We start from the raw sequence: 12,513 nt of genomic DNA, 5'->3' as shown, positions 1-12,513 counted from the left end.
ACAAAGGACGGATTATTCCCAAGAGACTGATATCCACCTCTTGGACTTTGTGCTGGAGATGGTCCTGGCAAAGTTGAATTTATTGCCACAGCTGTAGCCTGTGGATAGTGGGATACCTTTTTCCCAGATCTTTGCCCTGACCCAGCCAAGCCTTCCATGCTCCAGTCATGCTGCTTCCATGTGTTGGCCATCCAGGGTGACACCACCATCCTGAGGAAATGCCAGCCATGGCAGCGCCACACCTCACACCTGCATCACACATCCCCAGGTCCAGGATGGTAACTTCCCAAAAATCTGGTTCAGTGGGCCACTGGCAACCCCCAAAATGGGAATTGACCCATGGTGCACTTTTGTCCATCATCCCACCTGTCCCTCAAACCTCTCCTGCCAGTGGAGCTGTGGTGGACCACTTCCCATGGCCTTGGAGATCCTCTTCTGGCTGTCAGTGAGGAGCAGATTTTAATCTGGACTTTGTGAGTTCTCTCTGGATCTGTGTCAGGCACGAGATTATTTGTGTCATCAGTCCTTGGAACTGAGGGAATAAACGTTGTTAAGCATGGAATGGTTTGGGTTAAAAGGGACTTCAAGGACCCTCTTGGTTCAACCCCCTGCCATGGGCAGGGATAATTTCCATTATCCCAGGTTGCTCCAAGCCCTGTCCAACCTGGCTTTGAACACTTCCAGGGCTGGAGAGTCCACAATCCCAATCATACTGAAGAGTAACACAATTATTTTCCCATTTTTTTCATCAAAAAACCAGCCAGAACTGGTGAAAACAAAAGGACGGAGCTTTTCCAGGGTGCTCCCACTGCTGCAGGACGCTGAGCCTTGCCTTCCCAGGCTGACTTCCAGACTCCCCCAGAGAGTCACCCCTGATGCCACGATGAATCAGGCTGGCCAATCCTTATTCCCTGGAACAGGTCCTGCCCTTTGGTCACTGCCTTGTGACACCTGGCAGCACGGACACACCTCCTCCCTCCGGCATTCCTGCGGCACGCAGTCCCCGAGCCTGGCACGATTTCATCTCTTGGGCAAGAGATGTGGTTTATCCTCTCCACACCCAGATGTAGATCCATGGGAGAGGATTGGCCAGTGCTCCTGGGGTTATCAGGGCTGACTTCCCCATCCTGTTGATCCAGTTTTACGTCAGCAGAGCCAGCGGTGTGAGAAACCTCCGAAATATCTGTGAATCGAGCAAAAAAAGCTCTCTGCAAGATTTCCCCCAGCTTTCGTTTCCTCGGAAAGGAAGTTGTGGTGGGTTTTGGTGTCTCTGAACTTCCTCTGGCCGTACCTTCACTGTGGTCAGTGATTGATCCCACTGGATGCTCTGAATGTCTTGGATGAGCATCTCCTCTGTTTCAGGGAATTTTGCTCATCTCACTTGGCTCCTGACAAGAAAATCGTGTTGACCCCCAATCATTGTAACCCTTGCCTCATCCATCTTTCTTCCATGTGTTTTTGGACCCTCTGGCTCTTCTGCTTTTCCATCTCCTAAACCCCAGGCTGTGTCAGTCTCTGCTCTCTTTCCCTGCAGGGTGGAGAGGGAAGGGATAATCAGACACCTGATGGCTCAAGTGGCTTCACTCCAAGGGGCTCCTCCTGCTTCACCCTCTCTGCTCCTTGGTGGCTTGGTGATTCATGGAGGTGTCAGCTGATGTCCAGCACTAAACATCCTGGTAGCTCTTTTCTTGGAAGCACAAGTGGGACAGGCAGTCAGATGGAAGCCCCAGAAGGGATGAAGTTATCAGCTCCAGCCCCACCCCTTTCACGCTGAGAAATTGTAAAGGCCGGGAGCGTTTTTGTCTGACTGGTATTAAACAGGACTTTGAATTGGATGCTCCGTGGAAAAGGGGACAAAGATATTTTTAACCCTTGCTGGAAGTGTTCAAAGCCAGATTGGATGGACACACTGCAAGGTGTCCCTGTCTCTGGCATGGGGTTGGAATGAGATGGTGTTTCAGGTCCATTCCAACCCAAACCATTTGATGATTTTATGATTTAAGACTTTGTAGGTAACCAAGTGATGCATTTCCTGTCCCCATGAATATCCAGCTTGGTTTACCCTGCCTGTAGATGTTGGGAGTTCTCCAAGTCTAACCCTGGAAATGGACTTGGCATAATCCACCCAGACAATTCCATTAATTTATACCACTTGTTCCCATTTTCCTCGGAGTAAAGGAAATAACCTGGCCACAGATGTGATGATCAGAATGAAACCCCCACCCAGACATCAACAGCAATGCCGGCCTGACCAGAGATGAATTAAAGGATTAATCCCAATAAATGGTGTGAATTCCCAGAGTGCTTTCACTGCTCCCTGGAATCGCCAGCCCAGCCTGAAGGCAATGCCGAGGTGAGAAAACAACCCACGAGCATTCCTGGCCTCTCATCTAATCCATGATCCCTGCCCACTCTTTCCAAATCATTGGCTTCCTCATCACCCCGTCCAAAGGCAGGGAAGATTTATATCCTGTCCCCAGGTGAGGGTGTTTTTCCTGGGCTGCGGAGACGACCGGGAGAAGATGAAGTTCTCCCTCCTTGCGGTGCTGGCTTTGGTCCTATTTGCAGCTCAAGGTGAGGTTTGCTCCTAGATAAAGTTTCTATCCAGGGAGAGAAATCATGGAGGAGAGCTCCTCAGCTCTTGGAATGGTGCAGGTGAAGGATACAATGCTCGTTTGGGGTTTTTATATCTGGAATCTCAGTCTGGGTGTTTGAAAAGTTTAATTTTTGGTTGGAAATTTCCCTGTCTTGCTGGATTTTTATGGAAACAAGACAGAAAAAAGGAGGCAGTTCCCACTGGTCTGCCTTTGAGAGACTTTCCAGGGTGCTTCCCTGTCAGGGTGGTGCAAGGCTGTGGTTATTCCTAAATTTTGGTGAAGGCAGCACAATGCTCTGTGTTCCCAGTCCACAAGGGCCACACCTCCAACATCTGGCCCTGTGCAGCTGTATCTACCCATCTCCAAGGGCCCACAGCTTGCTGACTTCAGAGATTTTGGGACAAAGTCAGGGAATTAGGGAGAAGTTGGGATGTGGGCTGAATGGGTTAATGGTGGCGGATATTTGCATAGTAATTGTGTTATAGATGGTGCGTTTTATTTCATGGAGAGATGGTAAATTAAATCAGAGCCTTCTTTAGGGAATATGATCCTATATCCTGTACAGAGCAGAGAGAATAAACCTTTTCCTAATTTTGGAGAGCAGTACAGGCTTTGCCAGCGCTTGGAATTGTGCCACACGTCTGGTGCAGAAAAAGAATTCCTTGGAATAGGTTTTTCTGGCTCATTGTGGCCTAAGAATACCTTTCTGCTATTTAGCTTTGTTCATTCACCAGAACAGTGATCCTGACAGATTTCCAAGTGTTAACAAGGCCCGGGAGACAGGGAGGTTGTCCTCAGTGCCAAAATGAAGCCTGGCCTAATCCACATTGGATTATCCAGGCAGTAAAAATTAAGCATTCACTGCATGTGTTTTAGGGTTGAATTCTCACAGCAAAGAGTAGAAAATCACCTTCTCCTCATCTTCTCTGTCCTTTAATCAAGGTTCTGGATTTCTTTTTGGGGGCATTGATGTCCCACCCAAAGACAAAGGCGTGGGAGCCTGGCTTTTCTAAGCCGTGGAGGTCCCAATTAACCCTCTTCATCTGCCAGTGCTTTCTGCCTAATTAGGCTGCAGTTTAATAGTCCCCAGCACGCAGAAAAAGTGACCCCAGGCCTTGGGACATCCTTGAAAACTCCTCCAGGAATCCCTGCCCTTCCCTGCTCCAAGCATCTCACCAAACTTGGTGGCCTCAGCCTATCAAATTGAAGGAGGGGAAATTTAGGTTGGATATATGGAAAAAATTCTCTCCTGTGAGGGTGGTGAGGCCCTGGAACAGGATTCCCAGAGAAGCTGTGGCTGCCCCATCCCTGGAAGTGTCCAAGGCCAGGTTGGATGGCATTGGAAGAGTGGATTGGGTCTTTCAGCTCCACAGCTTTTATCAGACCTGCACCTTGTGTATTTGGGATTCCATGAAAAGGAGGGGATGATTTTTGCTGCTGGCATTTCACAGAACCCCAGAATCATTTAGGTTGGAAAAGATCTCCAAGATCCTCAAGTCCAACCTTTGATCACCACCACAGCTCTGAGCGCCATGTCCAGGTATTCCTTGGACACCTCCAGGGATGGGGGCTCCACCACCTTCCTGGGCAGCCCCTTCCAATGCCTGGCCACCCTTTCCATGAAGAAATTCTTCCTGATGTCCAGCCTAATGGAGTTGGAGGCCTTTTCCTCCTTTCCTGTCCCTTGTTCCCTGGGAGCAGAGCCTGATCCCACCTGGCTGCACCCTCCTGTCAGGGAGTTGTGGAGATCCAGGAGGTCCCTCTGGAGCCTCCTTTTTTCCAGGCTGAGCCCCTTTCCCAGCTCCCTCAGCTGCTCCTGGTGCTCCAGACCCTTCCCCAGCTTCCCTGGACACACTCCAGCCCCTCAAAGTCTTTCTTGCCATGAGGGGACAAAACTGGACACAGGATTTGAGGTGTGGCCTCAGCAGTGCCCAGCACAGAAGGACAATCCCTGCCCTGCTCCTCCTGGCCTCATCGCAAGCCAGGATGGTTCCATCTCCCTCTTCCCTTGTTTTGTGTCTCTTCCTGCAGCAAATGCCCTGTACTGCTACACCTGCAACTGGGAGCAAAGCAACTGGAGCTGCCTGAAGGCTGAGAAGTGCTCGGACAAGGACGAGTACTGTGTCACCAACGTGGCCTCCGTGGGAGTCGGTAGGTGCTGCCTCTGGATCCCCTCCTGGGCACTCAGGAACGGGATGTGAGGTCTGGGCTGGATTTGTGATGGGCTGAGGAGTTGTTGGGAAGCACAAGTTGGAGGTGGAGCCCTTCCTAACCCAGCCTGGCGGTGCTGAGGGTTTGGAATTCTCCTCCCCATCACACTGAGATTTTCCTGTTCAGCTGTTTTATTCCTGCACTGAAAATCAGGGGACATTGAGAGAAGAAGAAGGATCCTTCAGAGGAAGAATAAATAAATTTGAACCCTGATTCCTTGTTCCCTGGGAGCAGAGCCTGACGCCAACCTGGCTGCATCCTCTTTTTGGGGAGTTGTGGAGAGTGAAAAGGTCCTCCCTGAGCCTCCTTTTCTCCAGGCTGAGCCCCCCCAGTTCCCTCAGCTACTCCTGGTGCTCCAGACCCTTCCCCAGCTCCATTCCCTTCTTTGGACATGCTCCAGCTCCTCAATTTCTTTGTTGCTGTGAGGGCCCAAAAATTGATACCAGGATTTGAGGTGTGGCCTCACCAGTGATAAGAAAGGGGAAAAATCACTTCCCTGGTCCTGCTGGTCACACTGTTTCTGATCCAAGTCAGATATAGAGGGAAACAACATTATCTTCCTCAAGCAGAGAAGCCTGGAAATGTGATTTAAATCCAGGAATGAACACTGTCATTGTACACCTAAAAATGTCCTGATATGAGGATCCATGCTGGCAAGTGCTGGATGCCCAGTATGGATATGGAATTCCTTGTGTAGGAGGTCACCAACAATTCCTGGGCTGTGGTGGGACCAGGATGGGTCTCATGCTGATCTCTGGGGCTGTGGGGGACTGTGGGACTCATCAATCCAACTCCATCCTGCACAAGGATCATTCCCCCTACCCTGTTGCTAATCCTGCTCTCTCCCTTCTCTGGGCCAGGCTTTTTGTCCCTTTGGAAGAGGATCACCAAGAAGTGCTCCAGCACCTGCCCACACCACAACTTCCTCCTGGGCCTGGCCACCTACACCTCCTACTGCTGCCAGAGCTTCCTGTGCAACCTCAGTGCGTGCCCAGGGCCCCGGCTGGCTCGCCCATGAGGTGCCAGGGAGTCCCATTCCGTGTCCTTCGTCACCTGCCCGGTGCTGCTGGGAGAAAATGGACCCTGAAGGACTGAAGAGCTTGGCCAGATTCCCCCAGGAGGGTGTGGACATCAAACATGAGGAATAGATAAAGTATTGTGGTCATTGTCTTGTCCTGTGGTGCCTCCCAACCTTCTTGTTTTCTTCTCATCCCTGAGCTCTGCGGCTCCACAGAGCTCTGAGTGCCACATCCAGGAGTTCCTGGGACACCTCCAGGGATGGGGACTCCACAACCTCCCTGGGCAGCCCCTTCCAATGCCTGACCACCCCTTCTGTGAAAAAATTCTTCCTGATGTCCAACCTGAACCTTCCCTGGAGCAACTTGAGGCCTTTTCCTCTCATCCTGTCCCTTGTTCCTTGGGAGCAGAGCCTGACCCATCCCTGGCTGTCCCCTCCTGTCAGGGAGTTTTGGAGAGTCAGAAGGTCCCCCTGAGCCTCCTTTTTTCCAGGCTGAGCCCCTTTCCCAGCTCCTTCAGCTGCTCCTGCTGCTCCAGGTCCTCCCCCAGCTCCATTCCCTTCTCTGGACACGCTCCAGCCCTCAATATCTGTCCTGTCATGCTCTGTCCTGCAGCTTTGGGAGGGAGATGCTCCTTCTGCATCTCCAGAGGGGTTTCTCCTGGAATTTTATCCTATTTTGGGCGCAGTTGGAGCCACAGAGTAGAAACTTCTGGGCAAAAAGAACTCCTCTTATGTGCACCTCTGTCCCCACCTCCATTTCCAGCATCCTTGGGAATCCCTTCCTTCACATTTCTTTGCTGTTGTTGGAGCCACATGGCCTCACCAAGGGCCAGCAGCTCCCTGGATTCACAATTCCTACTGCCTGGAATTGTGTCTTCCAGCAATCCATTAATCCACCTTTCCCTCAGACATCTTCCAAAGCAACAGCAGGGTAATCATGGAATATCCTGAGCTGGAAGGGATCCACAAAGGGATCATCAAAGCCCAGCTCCTGGTCCTGCACAGGACAAACCCAACAATCCCACCCTGTGCCTGAGAGCTTTTTCCAAGCACTTCTGGAACTCTGTCAGCCTTGGTGCTGGCACCACTTCCCTGGGGAGTTCCAGTGCTCAAAGCCCCTCGGGATGAAGAACCTTTTCCTAAAATCCAGCCCAACCTTCCCTGACACATCTCCAGTTGTTCCCTCAGGTCACGGGCAGCAGAGAGAAGAAATTGGTGCCTCCTCCTTTGCTTGCCCTCATGAAAAGCATTTGCAGCATTTGGGTTGAGCTGCTGAGGAAACTTGGAGAGGTTTACAAGGAAAAGAGATTCCAGAGAGGCCAAATATTTGATAGAGATGTTTCCAGAGGCTGCAGAGAAACGAGGGTAAAAAGGGGCTGGAAAAATAAACGACGACAAGACAACAGAGGTTTTTCTTTGTCAGATCTGCTCTGGGCACCTCTTCTTTCTCCTAAACAGCACTTTTTGGAGGAATTTCGCACTGGAAAAATCATGGGGATGCTTTAGCTCGAGTCAAAGCTCCCAAATCTGCAAAACATTCCTCAGCCAAGGGATGACACTCTGTGCTGTGCTTCCAACCCAAGCCTGGTAAACAACTGGGACAAAAGGGGCTTTGAGCTGTGCTGAGCAGGGCTGCCTCAGGCTGGAGCTTGGGGCTGCTCAGGTTGGAGGATTTCTTTCCAAATCCTTTACAACAGGGAATTTTCAGGAGTGTGTCTCTCTTTTATTAATCAATTTGTGCTTTCCTTCATCCCCTCCCACTGTGTGCAGAAACCTTTTCCCCTTATTTACAGCACGATCTCTTCCCAACCCTCTTCAGGAATTTTTATTTCCCACCCTAAAGCAATTCAAGCCTCCTCCTTACCCTCAACCCAAAGCTCTTAATTTACTCATCACGAAATATTTCCTCACAAAACCAAACCAAAACAAAACAATGACAAAAAGGGATTTGTGTTGTTCTTCTCCTGCGTGCCAGAATTTTTCCACTCTCTGAAAGCACTGAGGAATCCCAGTTGGACAGACTAATAATTAATATTTCATTGGGTTGGATTTATTCTTCCTGCAGTCGTGGAGACAGAGGCTCCCCCAGCCTGCAGAGAAATGCAGTCGGGAATTTTTTTTTGCTGCTTTAAAGCAAAACTGACTGGGTTTTTTTGCTTGATTTGCTGTGCCTTTGCTGCAGAAAAACTTCCTTGTATCCATGGATAATAGAAAGGGAAAATAAAACATCCTGGGCATGGTTGAAGAATAAAGGGTTATTTTTTTTACAACATAAAAAATAAAGTAAAAGAGAGGAGGTTTAGATGGGATATTGGAAATAAAATTTTATTGGGAAGGGAGTGAGACCCTGGAATGGATTTCCCATGGAGGCTGTGGCTGCACCATCCCTGGAAGTGTCCAAGGCCAGGCTGGAGAGGGGTTGGAGCAATCTGGGATAGTGGAAGGTGTTCCCATGGCAGGGGGTGGCACTGGATGATCTTCAAGGTCCCTTCCAACCCAAACCATTCCATGATCCTATAACTCCCACTGCAGCTCAAGGATATGGGAATCCCTCCTCCCGGAATGCCAATCAACCCTGGTGGCAATTACTCCTCTCCAAGACATCTGAGATGTGCAGGAAGGAGAGGAGGGTGTGATTCCCAGCCACTAATTTTGGCCAGGAATTAGGGCCAGTCGGGACCACAGAGAGATGGGAGTCATTAACACACGGATGAGGCCACCCAGAAAATTACCCCGAGCTGTGTCCTGCAAGGCAGCACCCACCCCTTGGATTGGGAAGGTGTTTTGAGGATCCTAAACAAAAAAAAAGGGCTGTAAAACCTTTTTCTCCTCTCTCCAGACCTCTCTGAGCTTCTCTGACCCCATCCAAAGACTTGGTCAGGGTGAAGATGCTCCAGAGGCTCATCCCGATGTTATTGCAGGAATTTGGGGAGGGAATACCCAAACTGATACACATGGGGACAGAGGGGAGGGGGAGATATTGTCCTCCAAGGCATGGAAAAAGCTCCCTGGAGGAAGAATTCCCTGAGCATGGCACTGAAAGAGGCAGCAGAAAGCAAACACAGAGCCCTTTCAGCAGCTGGAGCCAGCAGGATCACGTGGAATTGAGATGGAGCAACACTTCCAAATGGAATGATAAATGCCTGGCTGTGGATAATGATCAGTTTAAATACCTCAGAGACGTGTTGGATGGAGTTGTGACGTGGTTCCTTCAGGTCCAGGATAGTTGTCACCCTTCATCTCTGCTGTCAGAGCCACCAACAGCCAAATCCCGTGGAGAAATTGATCCTAGTGCTGATCCATGTGTGTGGGCGAGGCTGAGGAGTGCTGGGAGGGAGGAGGGAATGAGACAGAGACATCAAACCTTTAAATAAGAAGGAGAGGAATGGCCAAGGCAGGGATCCATGAGAGAGGGGACATCAGATGGTGGCATGTGACCAGTGGCCACCCCACTGTCCCCCTGGCACCCCCACGAGATGAGTGTTGGGCCAGGCAGGAAAACCCCAGACCTCCTCTCTGAGGCACAGCAAGCCCAGAGCTGTTTCCTAACTTTTGTAGGGTTCAGGGAAGGGGGCGAGGTCCTTGTTTGGTTTTGGGATTCCAGAGTGACTAGCTGGATCACAGAAACCAGGGAATATGGAGAGGGGAGAAGTGACCTGGCTGTTCCCAGCCAGGGATGGATAAATGCATCTCTGAGCTCGTGACACTTTTCTGCTGGGAGCTTGGGTGGAAAAATTGCAGGAAATTCAGCTTTGGGGGAAATTCCAGCTTTTTGGGGAAACCAAAAGCTGGAAGCTGAAATCTCTGGAGCTGTTTGGGGTCAAGATGGAATGAAACAAAAAAACCCCAAAAAACTTAAAAAACAAAACCAAAAAAGTCAAAAATGTGTTTCAAAAACTTTTCATTTCCCCTTTTTTTTTAAAACTTTTGGTGTCATGAAGCATGTTGGATTTCCAGCATTCCAAACTGAAATAACTTCTGGGGATTTGTGTCCTGGCCTTATCTAAATGCTGGATGCCTCAGTTTGTGTCTGCCCCACAAACTGCAGATTTTGGGATGACTCTCCCCTGCCAGGACAGCAACTGAATGGTTCCATGGAGACCCCCAAATCTTTCCAGAAGTGAATCCAAAGGATCAACCCTTTCCATGCCTAAATGAGCTGTTTTGAATCCCATACTGAGTGTAGGAAAATAAAACTAATTAAAAAAAAAAAAAAAAAAGTGTCAAAACTATAAAAAGCCTACCCACCTACAAGGTGGGATTTGATGAAAATTGGCTCTTTTCCATAAAATTTCCATGCCTGGGGCACCAATGGATATTCTGAATTGCGGGAGGGCTGGGGGGAGGACACACAACAATTAAAAAACCACTTTTTTAGGAAATTCTGGCTGCTTTCCAGCACGAAGAGCCAGACAAAGCCCACGAGAGGGAGCTGCTGCCTCTGCCCACGGGAAGCTCCAGCCCATGGAGAGCCGCTGATCCTGGAGCAATTTCCAGGGAAAAAAGCGAGCAGCCGTGCAAGGGATGAGCCAGCTGGGTTGGAAGCAGCCCAGGCAAGGATCCGTCCAGGCTGTGGGTCCATCCTGCTGATTCCACCCGAGCCGACAGCAGGTCCTGGCCATTCTCCAGCATCTCCTCGCTCCCACGCCGCTGGCAATCTGGGATGTACCTTGCTTTGGACTCTGGGATAACTCTGGAGCACCCTGTGCTAGAACAGGGGGAATTTCCATCTGAATCCCAAAGCCCTGCAAGGTTTTAATCCAGAGCTTGGGCAGCTTGGAAGGGGATGTGACCCTCTGTCCCACTCTTGGGAATGCCCAAAATTTTCAGGATGGGCCTGGCAGCATGAAGGGAATTTTACTTTCTTAGCACCCATGAAGTTTTGGGGAGTGAAGAGGGGATCAGATTAGATGGGGCTGTGCCTTTCCCCCCATTGTGGGTGATTTTTCCTGATTTCCCTATGCATTCCCACTTTGCAGGGACTCCTTGTGCTGTTTCCTGCCCCTCTAAATTCCACAGGCTTCCTCCAGAAATGGTCACAACACGGGGCCACGACTTGGCCTAATAATGGAAATTCCACTTTTCCCCTCATTTTCTCAGAGCTTTCACTCTGTCTTCAACATGATTCCTTCAGCAATTCCAGGGAAGTGGAGCAGGAAAGAAGTTCTCCAAGTTTTTTTGGGAGAGGGTGGTCCAGGTGGGACTTCAAACCAAGCTTTTCCTGTGTCTGACCTTGGGAGAGTCACTTGGTGTCTGATTTGTGTGATAAAAATGGAGATAACTCCAGGCAACCTTAGGACACGTTGGATCTCCGTCCCTTGGGAATGTTTCATCCAAGGGTGACCTTAGAGCAGGATCAGGAGGGTCAGGTGCTCACCCACAGTGTCTGGGCTTCTCCCAGGCCCCTGCAGCTCTGTGCTGCTCCAACTGCTGGGAACACTTCTCCTTCCCTCAACCTGTCCTGGCAACGCTGGGGCTGCTCCCACGTCGCTCCCTCCTCCAGAAATGCTGTTGCTTGACTCACTGGAAAGCTTTTTTTGGGAGTTCTCTTAGAAACCAGGCCTGCAGAAAAGCATCCCAGCCCTCCTCCCCATCACAAAGGAGCTCGATGCAGACACAGAGGTGACGATGAGGGTGTGGCCATTGCTCAGGGCCTCGGTTGTTACCATGTTCTATGAAAAATCCTTTCCTTAGGATTTTTCCCCCCTGAGAAGCTGAGAGGCCTCAAGAACAAAATGCAAACAATTCTTACCTGCTGCTGTGGAATGCACCAGGTGGATCTGTGATTGGTCTCATCTGGTTGTTTCTAATTAATGGCCAATCACAGTCCACGTGTCCAGACTGTCTGGGTCAGAGACCAACCTTTGTTATTCATTTCTTTTCTATTCTTAGCCAGCCTTCTGATGAAATCCTTTCTTCTATTTTTTTAGTATAGTTTTTATCATAATATATATCATAAAATAATAAACCAAGCCTTCTGAACATGGAGTCAACTTTCTCATCTCTTCCCTCTTCCTAAGACTCCTGCAAACAATGTAACACTCGGTCACTTGGCCACTGCCTGGTTTGGTGTCACCAGGGTGACAGGTCTCACATGGGCTGAGGTTGCCCAGCAGGTCTGGTGGGTTCAAGGACCCCTTGTTCCACTTGGAGGGTCCTGATGGTGGAAACAGAGGAGCCCTGAGAGCAGGGTTTGGTCCCTGGAGTGAGGTGGGTTCCAGGAGGGGATGCAGAACCCTGTGTCCTCAGAAAACCTTGGAAAGCTCCATTAATCTGCTTCCCCCTGCAGCAGCTGCCCACGCCCAGCACTGTCACAGATCTGCCACACAGCAAGGAGGAGATCAGGGATCAGCTCCACCCTGGAAAATTGGGAAACCGGCTTGTCTGCTCCTCAGCCAGCTCCCACCTGGATGACAGCAGGGAGAAAGGGAGCTGGTGCTTTACCCCCTCCCCACAGCAGAAAAACCCCAGAGAATCCCAGACAGGTTTGGATTGAAAGGGACCTTAAAACTCATCCCATTCCATCCCCTGCCATGGGCAAGGACACCTTCCACTATCCCAGACTTCTCCAGATCCCATCCAGCCTGGCCTTGAACACTTCAAGGGATGGGGAAGCCACAGCTTCTCTGGGAATTCCATTCCAGGGCCTCACCACCCTCATGGGGAAGAATTCCTTCCCAAAATCTG

General features: G+C 50.1%; 1 protein-coding gene across 1 annotated transcript; it reads left to right on the top strand.

Annotated features, from left to right (window-relative positions):
* The first annotated feature begins 2,425 nt into the window (after positions 1–2,425).
* Positions 2,426–5,973, top strand: LOC132338451 (lymphocyte antigen 6E-like). The gene is made up of 3 exons (XM_059867955.1): positions 2,426–2,574; positions 4,629–4,748; positions 5,669–5,973. The coding sequence occupies exons 1-3, from the start codon at positions 2,523–2,525 to the stop codon at positions 5,824–5,826; spliced, it is 330 nt and encodes a 109-aa protein (XP_059723938.1). The 5' UTR covers positions 2,426–2,522; the 3' UTR covers positions 5,827–5,973.
* Positions 5,974–12,513: the final 6,540 nt, after the last annotated feature.

The sequence above is a fragment of the Haemorhous mexicanus genome, chromosome 1 (genome assembly GCF_027477595.1).
Source record: "Haemorhous mexicanus isolate bHaeMex1 chromosome 1, bHaeMex1.pri, whole genome shotgun sequence".
NCBI lineage: Eukaryota > Metazoa > Chordata > Aves > Passeriformes > Fringillidae > Haemorhous > Haemorhous mexicanus.
Note: the sequence above shows the minus strand (reverse complement) of the source record. Positions and strands in the feature narration are given on the sequence as shown.

What these genes read in the sequence shown, in the direction of transcription:
- LOC132338451 (XM_059867955.1), top strand. Translation starts at nt 2,523, where the DNA reads ATGAAGTTCTCCCTCCTTGCGGTGCTGGCTTTGGTCCTATTTGCAGCT. An exon ending in GGTCCTATTTGCAGCTCAAG is followed by an intron (nt 2,575 to 4,628) that starts GTGAGGTTTGCT and finishes CTCTTCCTGCAG; the next exon opens with CAAATGCCCTGTACTGCTAC. An exon ending in CGTGGCCTCCGTGGGAGTCG is followed by an intron (nt 4,749 to 5,668) that starts GTAGGTGCTGCC and finishes TCTCTGGGCCAG; the next exon opens with GCTTTTTGTCCCTTTGGAAG.